Below are 16,329 nucleotides of genomic sequence, written 5' to 3'. Positions count from 1 at the left end.
TCTCCCAGAAAATATATCTCTTTATAATGGATGATATAAATTGCCTCTTCTGAAGCATCATTTTTCTACAGTCGGTTCATACGATGCAGTATTAAGTACTTGCTAATATTTGAAGTGGTATTTGAACATAATGGTATCCCTTCATTCAATTAAAAATCTCCATCAAACAAATGAATGAGTAAATAAATAGAAGCAAGCAAGGTTTTGCATTGCTGCAGTCAAGAAACAGATCAAGGCTCCAAGACCTACATTCTGTGTCCTCGTGACCCTTTTGAGTGATGGGGAAACATCACTGCCACATATCTCTTGGATAATCTGGATCTCAGGTTACTGAAGATTGTCACACATCTTTTAAGATTATCTCTGGATTATATCGAGAAGAGCTCTGAGGCACTCTACACCCAGTGGTGGAAGGCTTCCTAGCTGTTCTGCAATAGAGCTTTTAAGTTGAAGGAAGCAATGGGTCTTCTTATGGTTTCTTCCACCAGAATGCACGTAGGGCCATAAAATGGCCCAGTAATAACTTGGCCAATCCCAAATCTTATTTCTGTTTCGATAAAATAATTTTAAAACTGGTGTAGACTTTTCCAGACCAACTGCAGATTCTGGGCTTTTCATTCTGGGACTGAGAGGGAACCGTAGGGTCTGGTTATGTGTAATAAAGTGCTGCCATTTCAAATCCAGCACAGTTCACCTAATGTGGTTAGCAGATTTTCAGTAGATTACGTGAAATGTGTTGGTGTATATGTGAAGACAAGGTAAGGTTTCATTTTGTGATGGGCTGAACCCACTGCACTGCCTTGGAGTTGAGGAGGTGTCATTGTGTTCTGCAAGTGCAAATGTTCAACATGCTGAAGGACTGGTCTGTCTTACCAGGAGAAACATGGCTTGAACGTACACACAGACTGCAAAATCATTTTTCCTCCAAGGTGTCTATAAATACTGTGCAGAAAGTCCCATGCCATCACTCTCTGTCCACAGATGCAACACAAGACCATCAAGTCTGGCACAACAAAATAATTTTGAAAATCAGTTTTTTGTTTGTTGGAACAACCTAACAACTTCTGCTTTTTCAAAGTTTTCTTAAGTAGTGAGGATATGAGTATCACAGCTTCAAACTGAGAGGTAAAACTGACTAAATCCCAGTACAAGGAACAAGCTCATAAAGAAAGCCAACTATTTGTTAAAAACAGTCCTGAGAAGTCTTCCCCTCTGTTGGAAGACAGCTAACCTAAAGAGGAAATACGGCTGAAATGCCAACAGGTACAGGAGAGATTAAAATGTGGAAGTTTTCTGCACCTATGAAATGACTGATAGCCCAGACACGGCAGGAAAGGCTTTTGTTCGTGTGAGACCATACATCACCAGCAAGCCTTGCCAGGGTTACCAAAAGATACAGCAGAGATTTAAAATCAGAAAAGATTTAAATAAGCGTATGAAAGGGGCCTGTGAAGAGGGGAGTCTTACTTAAGGAACATAAACAAGTCAACTTCAGCAAACAAAAAAAACCTGCTAGAAATGAGTAACATACAGTGGCTCAAAGTGGTCCATAGCCAGCATTGCAAAATGGTTATTTCAGAGTACCATAAGGGACAGTGACAGCAGTAATCTTCTCTACCGTTTAGCCTTAGACTCGTTTTTTTTGTTTTGTTTTATAAATATCCCAATACTATGTCTGGAAATTTCCCAATACTATACCCTGGAATACTGTAAATAGAGGTCTGTAATGGAAAAACAAGCATTTCCTAAGAAGGGGCATGGCATGGCCTGGGGCCAGAGCGCATGAGGTCTCTTCCACTTGCAAACACACCAGAAACAAGTGAAGCCAGGCAGGTTTGGCTTTCCAGGAAATGACGAGAAGTTTCATGTCCAAACCCTGAAAAAACAACACACAGTCAGAGAGCTGTCCTGCCCCAGCTCTCACTGAAAAAAGAATTAAAAGATTCTGATGCTTTGGCAGACTGATTGATTTTTGGTGGTAATTCAGATACTGAGCACACACACACACACCCCCTTGAGCTGACAACCAAAAGATTTCATGCAAAACTCATAGTATTTTAATTCAGACATTTCCGCAGTGCCATATTATAGCTAGCATCACTGTTAAAAGCTTTTGAGCTTCTCAGAAAGCTACTGTGAGCCACAGTGCTCCTTGGTCTCTGTCCTGCTTGGGAGGCTGAGATGGTGCTGTGTACAGCCAGCCTCCACCTCCCATGACAAGAAATGCAGGAGAACCGCAGCACCTGACACATAACGAGAACAGAAGAAATGGATCAATGAAGCTGCAACTACATAAGACATTCTGGCAGTATTAAAACTCCTGGGGGCTAAAATATTTCACTTTTACAGTGATTTATTTTATTTAGAAAGTATATTTTTCATAAACCCCACATTTTTTATAGAGAACTCGATTTAATCAAAAGACCAATTTTCCTTCACAGGTTTAAGTATTCAAATGCCTGGTCTGCTTTTGAACAGATGAAGTTTTCCTTTGCTGAAAGAAGAGGTTTAGGACAGGGAGCAAAGAAAAGGTTAAGAGTTATCATTTGTAATTGCAGAGGCAGAGGTCTGCCTTTGCCTCCCTCCACTACAGCTTGTAATCCTTAATGCACATGGCAAGATCAGGGATGTACGGTTGTGAAGAACCAGGAGCAATAGCAGGGCTGAACCCAGAGGGGATTTGTGGAAGGCAAGCTGATCATTTTGAACGTTTCCCTTAACATGTTATTCCAGGGATTTACAGGCACATGTGCCAGCTCTCCCCAGCTACGCTAGGCAGCTCGAAGGACAACTCCGCTGAAAAGGTACTATGAGGATGGTGGTAGTTAGAGCAATTGAGAGGAATGCTAAAATCATTTGAATAATCACCCAGGACCTGAAGTCCAAAGCTTTTAAGGTTCACTCAGCCTTAGTGAGTCTTTTTGCTCACAGGGAGATGTTAAACTAACCTTCCCCTCTCAAGGGTGACAAGCTATCTCCACTCCCTGTTCTCCCAGGCAAAAGTCCCTTTTGCCTTCTCTGTCACACGAGTGCAGTACATTAACTTTCAAATTACCATTGAACCGTCTTGCCGTTTTGGAAAACAGCACGTCTGCGAGATCCACTGTCCTGTGTGCCACAGAGAGTTCACTTCACTTCACTTCACCCACCCAACCCGCTCTGCAGGCAGAGGCTGAGCAGCAGAAATGCCCATATATCACATACCTCCCAACACATTGCAATTTTGAACTCGTTCAGAAACACTGTGTCCTATTAAATCATTAACCATTATTAATAATCCTTTGTTAAGACCATTAATCCCTTTTAGACAAGAAGGAATTTAACATTGTGACACACAAAGTAGCTACATTTAATTTCCCTGAATACATTAAAGTCTGGCATTACCTTTGTGACAGTAGTGTTACACTGCGTTATTGTTCTTCAGAAACCAATGAACCCTAAAAGTATTTTGATTAGACAGAATGAAAATACACTGGTAAATGTAAAATTAAAACTTTCCAAAGTTGGCATCCTGACTTAAACATTTCTTCATTGTTGGTTGCAGGAATGGCTAGGGATCACCTGTGGCCTGCAACAGGGATAAACCACATGCTGCATATGAACTAAAACTCTCTTTTGGATTGATGAACTGGTCTGCTGATATAATAGCCCCCTTTTTTTTAATTAATTTACAGAATTTGAGATCTGTGCCTTCACCAATATACTTATATTCCAGGCCAGCAAGTAAATTTTTGCAATTAATGCTAATTGCTGCAAAAGCAAGGGATCATTCTGCAAAGCAGCAAATCCTTTTGCATTTATACAGAAAACATTTTGCAAAGAAGGACTGAAATGCCCTTATGTAGGTGCATTAAGCATTTGAATACTTATCATCTAACTATAGACAGGAAAACTTGGTAACCTGCAGCAGGAAGATGTTTAACTGAATACAGCAGTGTGTTGCAGTTGGTATTTGGTCCTGTCAAGGGCACATGATTTATCTTGCAAATAGAAACAGAATATGTAATAAAAGTCACTGTGGGGAAGCTGTTTAAACAATACAACTCAAATAAAAACATATATTCCTTGAGTAAAATAAAATCTGTAATAACATGTATCTTATTGTCTAGAACAATCTGTTATAATTACAATTTCTGTAGTTTTCATAGCATTTTATTAAGCAGAAGTCCAGTGACACAGGTCTTTATATGTAACTGTGAAAGACTTCTGTACTGATTAAAATGGATTAACTAATAAAAGGGTAATATTTAAAATCCCTCCTACTCCCTCTTACAAATTTTCCTCTGTTATTTAAAAATTTGGAAATAAAACAATAGTACTATGCTACTACTATGGTACATCAGCTTCATGTTTGCTTTTGCTTGAATTGAAGATATTGTACATCCCATAAGTTCTTCCAGTCAGAGAGAATTAAGAAACTACAAGTGATAGGTCAGTTGTGAAAAGGCAGTGAAGGAACCAACTGGGAATTTAAAAGAAAAAAAAAAGCTTTGAAGAAAATGTTGACTCATCAAACCATTCTCAGGGAAAAAAACTGTTTTAAACAAATGTCCAGCTTAAAAAAAAAGTAATCTGAAACTGATGGAGATACCTTACTTCAACAGGATGAGTTAGAAATTAAAGGTTTGGAGTTTCAGTTTGATCAACATTATACTTCAATTTACAAATAAATTAGAAATAAAATATTCTGAAATCACTGAAATCAATGGTTTTGGTCTGAAAAATGGATTCATATTTTCCAAAAGCAATTTGGCATTTTAATTTTTCATTGCTATTCATGGACAATATTTTCAAAATCTCAGCAATGCTGATGGGACAAAATCCTCAACTTTCTGCCCAAACTTAATACAATTTCATTTACCAACAAACATCACACACACAAAAGATGTGAGGATGAAGGACACCACCCATCCAAGAAAAGGAGGTCTCCAGGGACTTTGCTAGACAGATTTTCCCAGCAGCATGTGACACCTCCTGTTACAGCCCTTATGAATGGCCTAGCAGAGGAGATATAGATAGATAAACTGGAGCTGCCTCCTCCCCCCAGCACCCTCCCAAGTCCTGGGCAGAGCTGTTTACCCTATTTTACACCAGCTAAGAAGCACATATGGCAGCCGGGATTTCTGCAATTCCTTTCATTCAATCTCTGTTCTCTCTGACATGATTCATGCACTAGGGCTACAGGGAAAAAATACAGAAATTATCTGGGGACTGTACCAGCTTGGAGAGTTACAAAAAACATCAGCTCCTTCTGCAGTGAGAGAGAAGAGAAAGAGAGCAGAAGTGTGACTAACTGTTCCTGAATATACAGGAGACGTGAACCAGAAAAGGAGCTGTGTTACTGTGGCTGGGGAGTTCATAGATCTGTGATTCACAGTATTACAGGGCCCATTTGGCATGCAAAAAGAGAGAATGATGAAAGGAATAGTTAGTCATGGAGACAAAGCTAGACAGAACACACAAAGATGCTACCCCCGGGAAAGGGAACACATTCAGGCGTGACCCACAGCCTGGGGAAGGGAATAAGGTCATCTTTTCTTTATTTTCCTAAAATTCCTTCTCACTTTGGTAGGTAGAGTACTTGAAGGAGTGCCCTCCATCCCAGCCTTGTAAAAGCACCATGAACTCCAGTGCACTGTTCAAGCCTATCTCAACCCAAGAGGACGGCACAATGTTCTTCAAACTTTTGCTAAAACCAGACAGCCATATTCTCTCATGACCATATTTTTTTCTTCTCTCGCTTTAGAAAGTATTATTTAAGTCAGGCAAAAGAGGAAAAAGGGACACCCTAGCTATGCTGTTAGAGTGCACAGCGTATGACCCTCAGCATGTAATTGCTGAAATCACCACTGTTGAAACGCTTGCAGATAGCGTTTCTGTTAAACTTTCACCTCCCTGAAAACAGTCGTATTCGAAGTAGGGACGAAGGAGAATGATTTGCCTTAGGGATCCCCTTGTCAACTCATGTGATTGCTGTTGAAAATGGTCTGGATCTAAAAGACCACAAAGGTGTTTGATGTTCTTCATATATCCTTCAGCAAAAGAACTGGGAGAACAGTCATTGCCTTTGTGCGTTTGCATTTTCAATAACACACATGAAACAAGCTATGCCCTGCCAGTTTGGAACAAGCTCTGTCCTGCCTTGATGTACCCATGCCGTGTCTCTTTTACTGGTGTGCGTGAAGAGGATGGGCAGGAAGGGGGAGAAATGACATTCATAGAGGAGAAATAGGACTGGGGCTAGGGGGAGAAGATAAAAGGAAGATAAATGGAGAGGAGGAAATTAACTGGTGGGTGTAAATAAGACACCCCCTCAAAAAAAGAGGGAAAAATGAGATAGGGAGGCAAAAGGCAATGGAGACAAAAAAGCTCAAAGGACACAGGTGAAGATGAAACTATGAACATAGAAGTCAAGTAGGCAGGCATGAAGAGAGAGATAACACAGGAAGAAAAATAATGTAAAATGCAAGGAAAATCAAGAAAAAATTAACTTAACCCTCCCACCAAAAAGGAGCTGAAAAGAGAAACATGGATGAATCAGATTGGTAAGATGGCAGAAAGCAAACCAAAAAGGAAAGGTGGAAGACAGTAGCACAAGCTGCACTTAATACTGTTCATGGGACAGACCTTACAACAATTATTAGTTATGCTGTTGCCCTGTGGTCATTGTGATATGGATGACTTCTGGCTTCAGAGCACAACTCTGAGCAGCAAGTACAATGGGAGCAATGGCCACAACTGTGACTGCCAACCCAGAGCTCCTGAGTGGGAGAACGATCCCATAGAAAACTCTGTGATAAAGCAGAGAACTGAGCCTTGGTTTACTGTCTCCTTTATGTCAGGACAGTCTTCTGCCTTTCCTTCTCTGCCGTGTTTGATGGATGGATCCCTCCTCCGCCACCGTCACTCACCTCCAGTTCGGACACTAGCCCAAACAAAATCTAGGAATAACAGGACAAGGGCATGGTAAACAATTCAGTCTGCTGCCACCGGTAATTTTTCCAGCACACAGTACGGCCCCCTTTCTCCACTGTGAATAAATGACTTCAAATTGTTTTGCTGCCTCCCTGTAAGGTTAGGACTACCGGCCAATCTGGGAACATACACCCAAGTGTGAAATGAATTATGGCCAGCTAGTGCAACGCAAAATAAGGAAAAAGCCAGCATAAAATTTTTAAAAGATTTCCCGTTCACACAAGTGGCAAAAATGAGGGATGGCATCACTGGGAAACTGTGGCAATTCGTGGAACACTATCATATCACAGTGCTCACCACGGGTGTCTCTACCACATATATTAAAGCTCTTAAATGCTGCTCTGAATCACAAGGCATCTCCGAGGCCTCATGGTGTAGGCAATGCCCGTGTATGCTACCCCGCAACAGTCCTCCAGGGTTGCTAAACCACCCACTCACGCTGTAGGCACACACTCGAACACACAACCGATCTCACTGTTTTTAGCAGCACCGTTTATGCGATAACTAACTATTCACCCGACTGGGGGCTTATCGGCAGTTAGGCTAAAAAAAAAAAAACCAGGAGTAAATTCTTCTGCCTGAACCAAGAAAAGGTTTGGAGCTGAATCCACAGCCCCCTCTGGGTCCCACCGGTGTGCCTGTGTGCTCGGAAAGCAGGCACCGCTGCTGCCCCCGAGCAATTCAGAGCATCCATGTGGGAAAGAGCAGGCAAAATCAGCCAGAGTCTGTCGTCCTTTATGGCTCTTCTTACACCAATAAAGTTGAAATGTAAAAGGCAGGGTTTGGCGCAAAAGCTGCAGGTAAATCTCACTGGTATATTATTATTTTTTACATCGGATTGGTCATGTTCATGGTCAACCATAACTTTCCTAACTGAAACATTCTGGTTCCTTTAAAATATGAGTTAATAATGATGAATCACAGGTAAGGATGACCCTAAATTAAAGAGGCACAGTACAAGGCTTTGCTATAATCAAGGAAAATACTGTTATCTAGAGGTATGGAACAGCCACATTTAACTTTGCATTCTGCACTTTAGCCCAAAGAAATACTAATTACACTCCCCTTAGCCCTCTTGCGTGGTGCCATGCAGCACATGCCCATCAGAAACAATGAATACATACATCAAGTGAAGAGTAAGGGTAATTTCCTGAGGTTGTTTTACGAGCAAGAGATTAAACTGCGACTACCCTGCAGAGTTTAAACAATGTGCTTGTAATAAAACTGATGCCGTAGCATGTAATCAGAAGACAAACAGAAAGTTTGACATGCTTAATGCAGCATTCATATGTAAAATGTCTGCAGTGGAAACAGCCCAGCCCTCTAATTTCAGTCTTTGTTCCACAATGAAACCTTGGGCCAGGTGCCTCTAAACATGTGCTGAAGTCCCTGTCAAAGGACAGAGACAGAATTTCTCCATGGAAATGAGGCAAAACTGAGACTGGCTGTGTGCAGGCAGAAACACTCGGGAGCCGATCAGAAGACAGGCTCTGCTTGAGCCTGTTAGTAAGCACGTAATTGCCGCACATGACTGCATGGGGAAATTTTGAAATGTATCTCAGTTATCCTGCCCGTTCCTCAATTAACTAAACAACTCTACACGGTTCCTGTATGACACCAGAGACATTTACCTCATCATTTGATGTCTTCCTAATATTAGAAATATCCCACAGACATTCACCCACAGTCTTCCTAAATGAAAGTAGTTGGACAGAATATGGCCATGCATTTTAACCCATCTTACTGGGTTAAAAACCCAGGGCGGCTGCACACTTGGATCTCGGTAAGCTCTCAGGGAAGTGCAGGGGGTGACCCAGACAAGAGCCGGGGCTCTAGCATTTGCAGTGAAGCACCAGGCTGATGTGTGAGAGGGCAAGCACCACGGGGACGGGAGGGATGACACAGCCCGGGGATGGGAGGCAGGCGGAGAAGCTGGAGAAGGGCTGTGAGGGAGGCAGAGGTGGGGGACCAGAACGTCAGGAGCGGTGCAGGACAAGGCGGAGACCAGAGGCAGAGGGAAGGGAGGATGGTGTGCCGGGAGCTGCAGACCAGTGGGCAGAGCTGCCAGGGAGGAAGGAGCAGCAGGCAGCGTGCGGGCTGGGCGAAGCTGCGAGGCAGCCGGGCCTAGCTGCCCCCCCAGAGCCAAGTGCTGGGGCAGGGAGCTAGCGGCCACAGGCATCTGTCTGCGCCCATCTGAGGGCAGGATCAGGGCCTCTATGTATGCATTCACTTGAGGACGCAGCCTATTAGCATTTGCCCAAGCCATTTTAAAACATCCCAGTTACTGAGAGTCTCCCTGATCAGGCAGTGAGGAGTCCAGGCTCTGCACCACAACCATCACCACAGTGTAAGCATCAGAAAGGAAGCAAGGCTTTCAAGGATCAGAATAAAAGTCTCAATTTACAAGGTTATAAATTATTTGTATCTTTGACTGAAAGCTGCAAGCTTTGCTCAAATCTGAAAGATATTTAGCAACTGCTTGAGAATCACTGTTCATTAAAAAAAAAAAATAAAGGCAACAAAACCCCCCAGATTCAGTACTCAGTAACAATTCTCTTGGAGTTTAATCTGCACACCCTTACTGCAGACCAGTGAATACCAAAAATGGATTAGTACCTGCTTTGTAAGTCATTCAGGTGCAATTTGCCTACATAATGGGTGGCTGACGAGACAGTGATGATCCTAGCGTTGTGACTGTGCGTTCCTGATTGCTTCAGCGTATCCAAGAGGAGGTTAGTCAACAGGAAGTGTCCCAAGTAGTTCAAGCCGAAGTGCTCCTCAAACCCATCCTCCGTCTTCCTTTCAGGGACCAGCATCACCCCAGCTGGAGGATAAAGTAGAGGCAAAACCTGTTGATTTATTTCGGAGAAGGAGCAAGCTAGAAGGAGCACAGCATTTAGAGCAATGAGTGATTGGTGATGGCATGTGAAGTGTAAAGCCGACACTGATTCCTGCCAAGAAAAATGTCAAAATCCTCACTTCAGTTCCTTTATCCAGAAAACAGGTAGACTGACTCTCTCCCTCCCTCCCTCCCTCCCCGCAGAATTGCAAGGATAAATGAGTTCATTTGTGAAAAGTGTTTTGAAGACATTAAAAGTTGAGTTAACCCATTGCTGTCGTGCAGGAACTCAATGCTGCAGATCCACAACAATAATTAATCCATCTATAATAGGTGGGAGCTGGGTGATCTCAACAACATTCCCTCCATCAAAGAGCTCAGAGCAGTGGAGACAAGACCAGGCTAAGCAGCAGACCTGCTCTCCCAGATGACTTTCTGCTGAGTCCTGGCTGGAGTTTAAAGATCTGTTGAGTCTTCGTCTGAAATCTGCAACTTCTGCCTCACTGGTGTGTGTGAGAAAAGATGTAGTAAATTTACCCAATATATCTTAATTACCGTGCTTACAAGCAGCTGCATATTGAAATGAGTTTTTGAATGCTTATTTTGGCAATATTTTTGCATATATTTCTACAAACCACAATTTTCAAACTCAGTGCCTAAAATAAGTATCCACATCCCTAGCACACAATGTTGATTTCAGCATCTTGCAGAGAATCCTGAGCTCATGCATAAACTATATCGTGTACTGAGGCTGTGTGGGTGATAGCTATCCCGCTATAATTATAATGTGGACTTGAATGTTACAAATTATTCTTATTTTATTAAAATTTAATTATCGTACAAGTGGACCTGACCTTTGTAATTTATATGTAGATGGATGTGGCTCATGGAGAATAATGTTGCAGGCCATTTGTCTTCTCCCTAAAACACATGGATACAATACAGCAGAAAGGCCACCTCTGCTCACAGAGGTGAGAGTCAGCTTCATCCTCGTGCTACTTCATGTGTCCATTAAAAAGCCTTTAACGTCCCACTTCTTGACATCAGCCCAGTGATGGCATATGAAATTACCATTTTAAATTACACATGCTGTGCATCTGCACCATTGCTTCTTTGGCGGGGTCCCACCGCCTGACAGTCCTGCTTCGTTACTGCTGCTTGGGCTGAGGAGGAGATATTTTCAGGATCTTTTTAGCACGGCCAACACCCCATAGCGATTCACCTATGGCTGCCTCTTGCTTAATGGAGCAACTGGAGAAGCAGGGTGAGGGGAAGAAATGAGAGAAGATGACAGAGCAAACAAAAGGTTTGGGTGTAACGCAGTGTACCTGCATACGGAGACCTTAAGACTGAACATGAGCGACGCTGGCTGATGGTATGACAGAAGAGACACAACACAAATTACATGACGGGGCTCTACAAAAGCTCTGATTGGCATCTCTCTCTGTCATTACAGCCACTCTCCCAGATCCCTCAGAATGACAGGAAAACCCAACTGCCGGGTGTGGTTTCTCTGCATGACAAATCTCCACTTTAACAATGGGAAGACGCAAATTAGGAGGTGTCTGGTCGGGTGTCCCATTGTATTCTCCTTCCTCAGCAGCACTTACTCTGATGCATGGTGCAACTGCTCACAGAGTTGGAAACAGATTTCCATTTCCTCCATAATCTGCATATGCGGCCTATAATGACATCCAGAGCAGTGGCCGGGACTGAACACTGGTGTGAAGGTTACAGACAGACAGAAAGGTGAAACAAGTCCTGCTGTGACTTTTTATTGTTTTCTGGGAAGAAGGAAAGGGCGAGAAGGGCAACAACCCCCAAGCTCCCAGACCAAGTCTCAGCCTGCTACAGTGTGAGTTTTAGCAGAGACGGGGCTTAGCACGAGCTGTTGGAGGGCAGATGGGAACAGCACCACATCTCTGAGCACCCAGGCTGGTACAAGGAAACAATTTGCATCTCTCTGAGGCCCATCCTGCCCTCCAAAGCTCTGACACTTGGAAAAGGTGGGAGGAAGCAGTTTGCCAGAGGTCTATTTGCAGCAACACTGGTAAAATGCAAGGCCAAGAAAAGGCGGCCAACATAAAACAACCCTACCACAGCAAAGCTGATGTCAACCCAAAATGCTGCTTCTGTATCTGATGGGGCTGCTGCAGGGCTCACTATAGGCACCTCCATGTGCACACACACACTTCTGCCATCCGAGTCAGACGGAGGGATGGAGGAATTTGTCTGGAGAGAAGGGCAGCAGATGACTGCTACACACATTCAGCTTTGCATCACGACCAGCAGGCAAACCCTGGGAGGCTGTCACCGCTTACATCAGCCCTGAGGATGCCTATGCTACAGCAACTGCCCCCTCGACCTCCGGAGAGGCGCGGGATTTCAAGAGCATATAGAGGTTCTGCCCTCCACCCCAATTAGTCTCCACCATCTGTTCTGCACGTCCTGGAAGCAGAAAACAGATCTGAGCTCAGGTCAGGAGATGGAAAAAATTTACACTCGTGCAATGCACAACTGTTAAGATACACATTCCTGAAAATTATTTTGCTCATTCTTCAGGAGCTTCCTCTAAGCAGAAATTGTGGTCAAGTCCTTGAGCAGGCACAATCACGTCTGCCTGCATTTGTTGCTGCTACAATTCCCTTTTTGTCTTCAAGAGCTGGTCAAATAATAATCCAAAACACCTTTGAAATATATATTTTTTTAAGGCTCTCATCTTTGAGGTGGTTCATATCAAGGGTATCAGAAAATCTTGCCCTGCAATTTGAGGGCAGTTTCTCTTATTTGAGGAGAAGCCATTTTAATTCACTGAGAGCGAGCATACAAAGGAATACCCAACAGGCAACTGAACCTGGCTGCTTCTCTGACAAAAGGGGAAACCTTGTAAGTGTAGCAGAAAGCTCTCTTTTTTAAATTATTAACTACCTAACATTCAGTAGATACTGAAAGTGGCATGCTGTTGATTTTCTTTTGTCCAGAAACATCATCAGCTTTACTCAAGGGCCCCAAATGGTAACTCAAAGAATGAAAATGCTTCTATTTTTAATTCTTTCAATTAATCCAATAGTATTTGAAACATTAAAAATGCTGTGGTTTTTTTTTTTTACTTTACCTCTTCATTGTAAACTAAGAATGATTTTGCTTATTCTTCTGGTATACAGAAGAATATAACCCAGTATCCATACAAGCCATACAACCCAGTATCTTTCTGATTTTAATTATCAAGTCAGTCTCAGTTTTTTAGAGTGCATGTGAAATTTGAAGTGGCAGCACACAGTCCATTAACATCAAACACCTCAGTTCTGATACAATTTTCTTACATGTTTTTCCCTCTGATTTAGCTGGATTGTTTCCAGAAGATTTATTTTTAAAAATGTCACTGATATCAGCACGGCATTAGAAAATGAATTAATAAGTAAGCTGAACATGAGCTTTTACTTTGTAATTGATTAGCTGTTATTGAAATATTCAGGCAAAAGACAGTATGCATGCAGAAAACTGCCTAAATGACACATCAATGTGTGATTTTGCAAGAGCAGACATAAATTAGAATAAGAAAAATATTTTGCTGCACAACTATGCTGAACAACTCTTCTTCTTACAGATATAGTAATACATTCCAATGTGCTGCAGTTATGCATTTATTGTTATATGTTCAAATCATGCACATTTTAATTAGCTATAATGAATAAAAAAAATTCTATCCTTTTTTACTTTTATGACAGGGCAATAGTCATATTTTTCTCTCCAAGAATGAATACACCTCAAGAGAACTGTCTTTGTAAACAGTCATTTATCATGATTTTCTGTAAAAGTTTCTAATGAAACTCTTGGTTTGGGATCCATCAATAAATTAGTCCTATGTGATTTGAAGGGCATAATGGATCTGATAGTGCACACAGCATAACCAAAAAGTTTATGACAGTTGTAAATATTACAGGCCAGGCATACCGTATTTTTATTGGATTATATAGGAGAATTTGTACCATGCCTGCCTGCACTGCAGATGATGGTAAACATTGCTGTAATTCTTGTACCTCCCACTGCAAAGACATCCTTCAGCTCCATTATAAAATCTGTTTTAAGAGCTTTAAAAATACAAGTATTTCACTCATCTAGGTTTATTTACAGTGAGCTACTTGGCGCTTTTTAAAGGTAGTTCTCTCAAACTCACTACAAAAGAAAGATTTAAAATCTCTTTTTCACATGCAGAACAAAATGTCTTCCTTCCCAGCCAGGCTCACGGAAGAAGGTTTGGAGGGAGTGCCCCCACATGCAAGTCCTTTTACCCCCAGCAACCCAAAGGCTGGGCTGACAACGCAAGAGGTCAGCTGCATACACTTACATGTAACACCTTCACAGCAGGAGGTGAACCTATATAATCACATTCACCCAATTCTTGCTATTTAAACGGAAAAGGTACATACTATACCAAAAAACGTTCCCAAGAGAAAACTTAATAGAGACAGTAACTCCAAGTAAAAGTACAAAGCCTTTTCTCCATACAGGCTTTGTACTGGTGTAGCTGATTCATCTAGCAGCATTTTCCATCCCATGAGTGCAGCCACATGAGGTGGCCCACTTCACTTAACAGAGTGTCAAAACCGCTCTGCTCTGCACACCCATACACCAAAAGATCTATGGGTGGATCTATCTAGCTATAGAATAGTATAGCCCACTTCTCTCCTGAATAGGGACATCTATAGTGGAGTGAACATCTCAACAACCATATAGCAGCATCCCCTGGCTAGGCTGCCTATATTAGATCGCTCATTCCACCTCGTTCAGTTGGGCTATGCTATCCCAGAATATGCCTGTCCTGTGGATCTCTCCTGGCTAGTGAGCAACAAGAAGGTGCAGTGCCTTATTAGAAGAATTGCCCCCAGAAGCGCCTACTGGAGACACAGCCATACTCACATAACTGCTTTCTACAGGTATGCCTCATCTGGGCTGCAGAGAGGTGAATTTACAGCACTGCTGCGACACACTGCTTGCTAAGCTAGGTCCGTAACCCAGAGCCCAGCGCCGGTATGCTGCACACCTATTGGTATCCCAGAAAAGTGTTATGAGTCTAGACAGGACCACACACAGAAGCCAGATTAACAGTATATGAAAGCTGAAAAGGCAAAATTCCAAACAGTTAAGAAGAAAAACACAAAAAATACAAATTAAACTTGGTACAGCTCTCCAATGCTACAGTCCTATTTCCTGTCTCCCCAGAGGGACTGGTGGAGGTAGTTCGGACTCTTGCGCTTCCTAATATCTTCTGGAGCCCTGTATATATGTATATGCAGTTTTCTAAAGCAAACCGGGAGGAAACTGAAGCAAAGCAAGGAATTTTATCCCATGGTGTAACGATGACACCTAGATGACACTTAGTCCACACCAATGCAGTGTGAATTCTAGGTCCTCTAGGTCCTAGGTCCCCTCCTCCGAGGGGAGATGCAAGGACATCTGCTGTCAGCCTGTCTGGCATCAGTGGCAGGACAGTGTCCCACAGTGCATGGACCTTCCCCGGAGGGGACTGGACGCTGTGAAAACCGGTTTGATAAACAGCTGCCAAGAGCAGGGCAGTGCCAGGACCAAGCCCCGGGCTGCGGCGGACAGCCGTCTCCAGCAGGTTCAGTCTCTCCTGCCTCTTCCCAGAACAAGGTCCTCCACAGGAGTCTGCCTGAGCCTCTGCTCCAGCACTGAGCAAGCTCCCACTAGCTCTCATCTCCTGCTCCCTTGCAAGGGGCTCTGCACCACCCATTGCCATTTTGGCATGCTGGCTTCCTAAAAACTCCCCAACTCCCCGTGCCGGCCAAAATGCACAGCCCTGTCGAAGCCAACAACAGTGTGCCACTTCCCAGCCAAAGCTCTGGGCTGCACTCCCCTCCCTCCCCTGCCCCCAAAATCTGGTGACCCAACGCTGATCTCATCAAGGAACAGCATGTGTGTGGGAAGGAGGGGAGAGGCTCAGCCCTAGACAAGCATATCAGCTTCATCTGCCTCTCTGCTTCCCTGCAAATGATAAGTTTGTTCTCCCTAATTTTCTTACCTGGCCACTCTAGCTCCTTTGTGTCTGAATCTCATGAGATTTTGCTCTGCAACCTGCAGGCATCTGCCAGTTACATGCCTGGCTCACCCTTCCCTCGCTCCTGAGGCTTGTTTCCTTATGGGGCCACAATCCGTGGCTCTGAGGCTCCCACCAGCTTCCTCATTCCCTCTTCAATATCAACCAGATGTGACACAGGGGTAGATGACAATTAATTTGTACAAGTTATGTCGAAGTCAGTGGCCCGACAGAAGACAGAGGTTCCAATCATGTTCCCATCGGGGGGGATAATTCTCATCTCTGTTAAATGTCAGTAAACTTGCAAAAAAGACATCAGCCAAGAATTCCCTCACTGCGAGAAAAGGTTCAATCAGTTTGTGCACAACAGACTCTAGTCGTCAAGATAAGGACTCAATCCTCATGAATAATGTGGTGTCTAAGCACTTGCAAGCTCTGGCTGAGACCTCTCCTTATA

General features: G+C 43.2%; 1 protein-coding gene across 1 annotated transcript in view; it reads right to left on the bottom strand.

Moving 5' to 3' along the window:
- The window catches only part of DHRSX (dehydrogenase/reductase (SDR family) X-linked), a 154,207-nt gene that overhangs the window by 39,773 nt on the left and 98,105 nt on the right, over positions 1–16,329 (bottom strand). The window contains exon 5 of the mRNA XM_009331298.1: positions 9,592–9,799. Within this exon, the coding sequence (XP_009329573.1) occupies positions 9,592–9,799 (208 nt within the window). The remainder of the gene's footprint in view (positions 1–9,591; positions 9,800–16,329) is intronic.

Source organism: Pygoscelis adeliae, unplaced genomic scaffold, assembly GCF_000699105.1.
Source record: "Pygoscelis adeliae isolate BGI_AS28 unplaced genomic scaffold, ASM69910v1 Scaffold149, whole genome shotgun sequence".
NCBI lineage: Eukaryota > Metazoa > Chordata > Aves > Sphenisciformes > Spheniscidae > Pygoscelis > Pygoscelis adeliae.
This window is presented reverse-complemented; position numbering and strand designations above follow the sequence as displayed.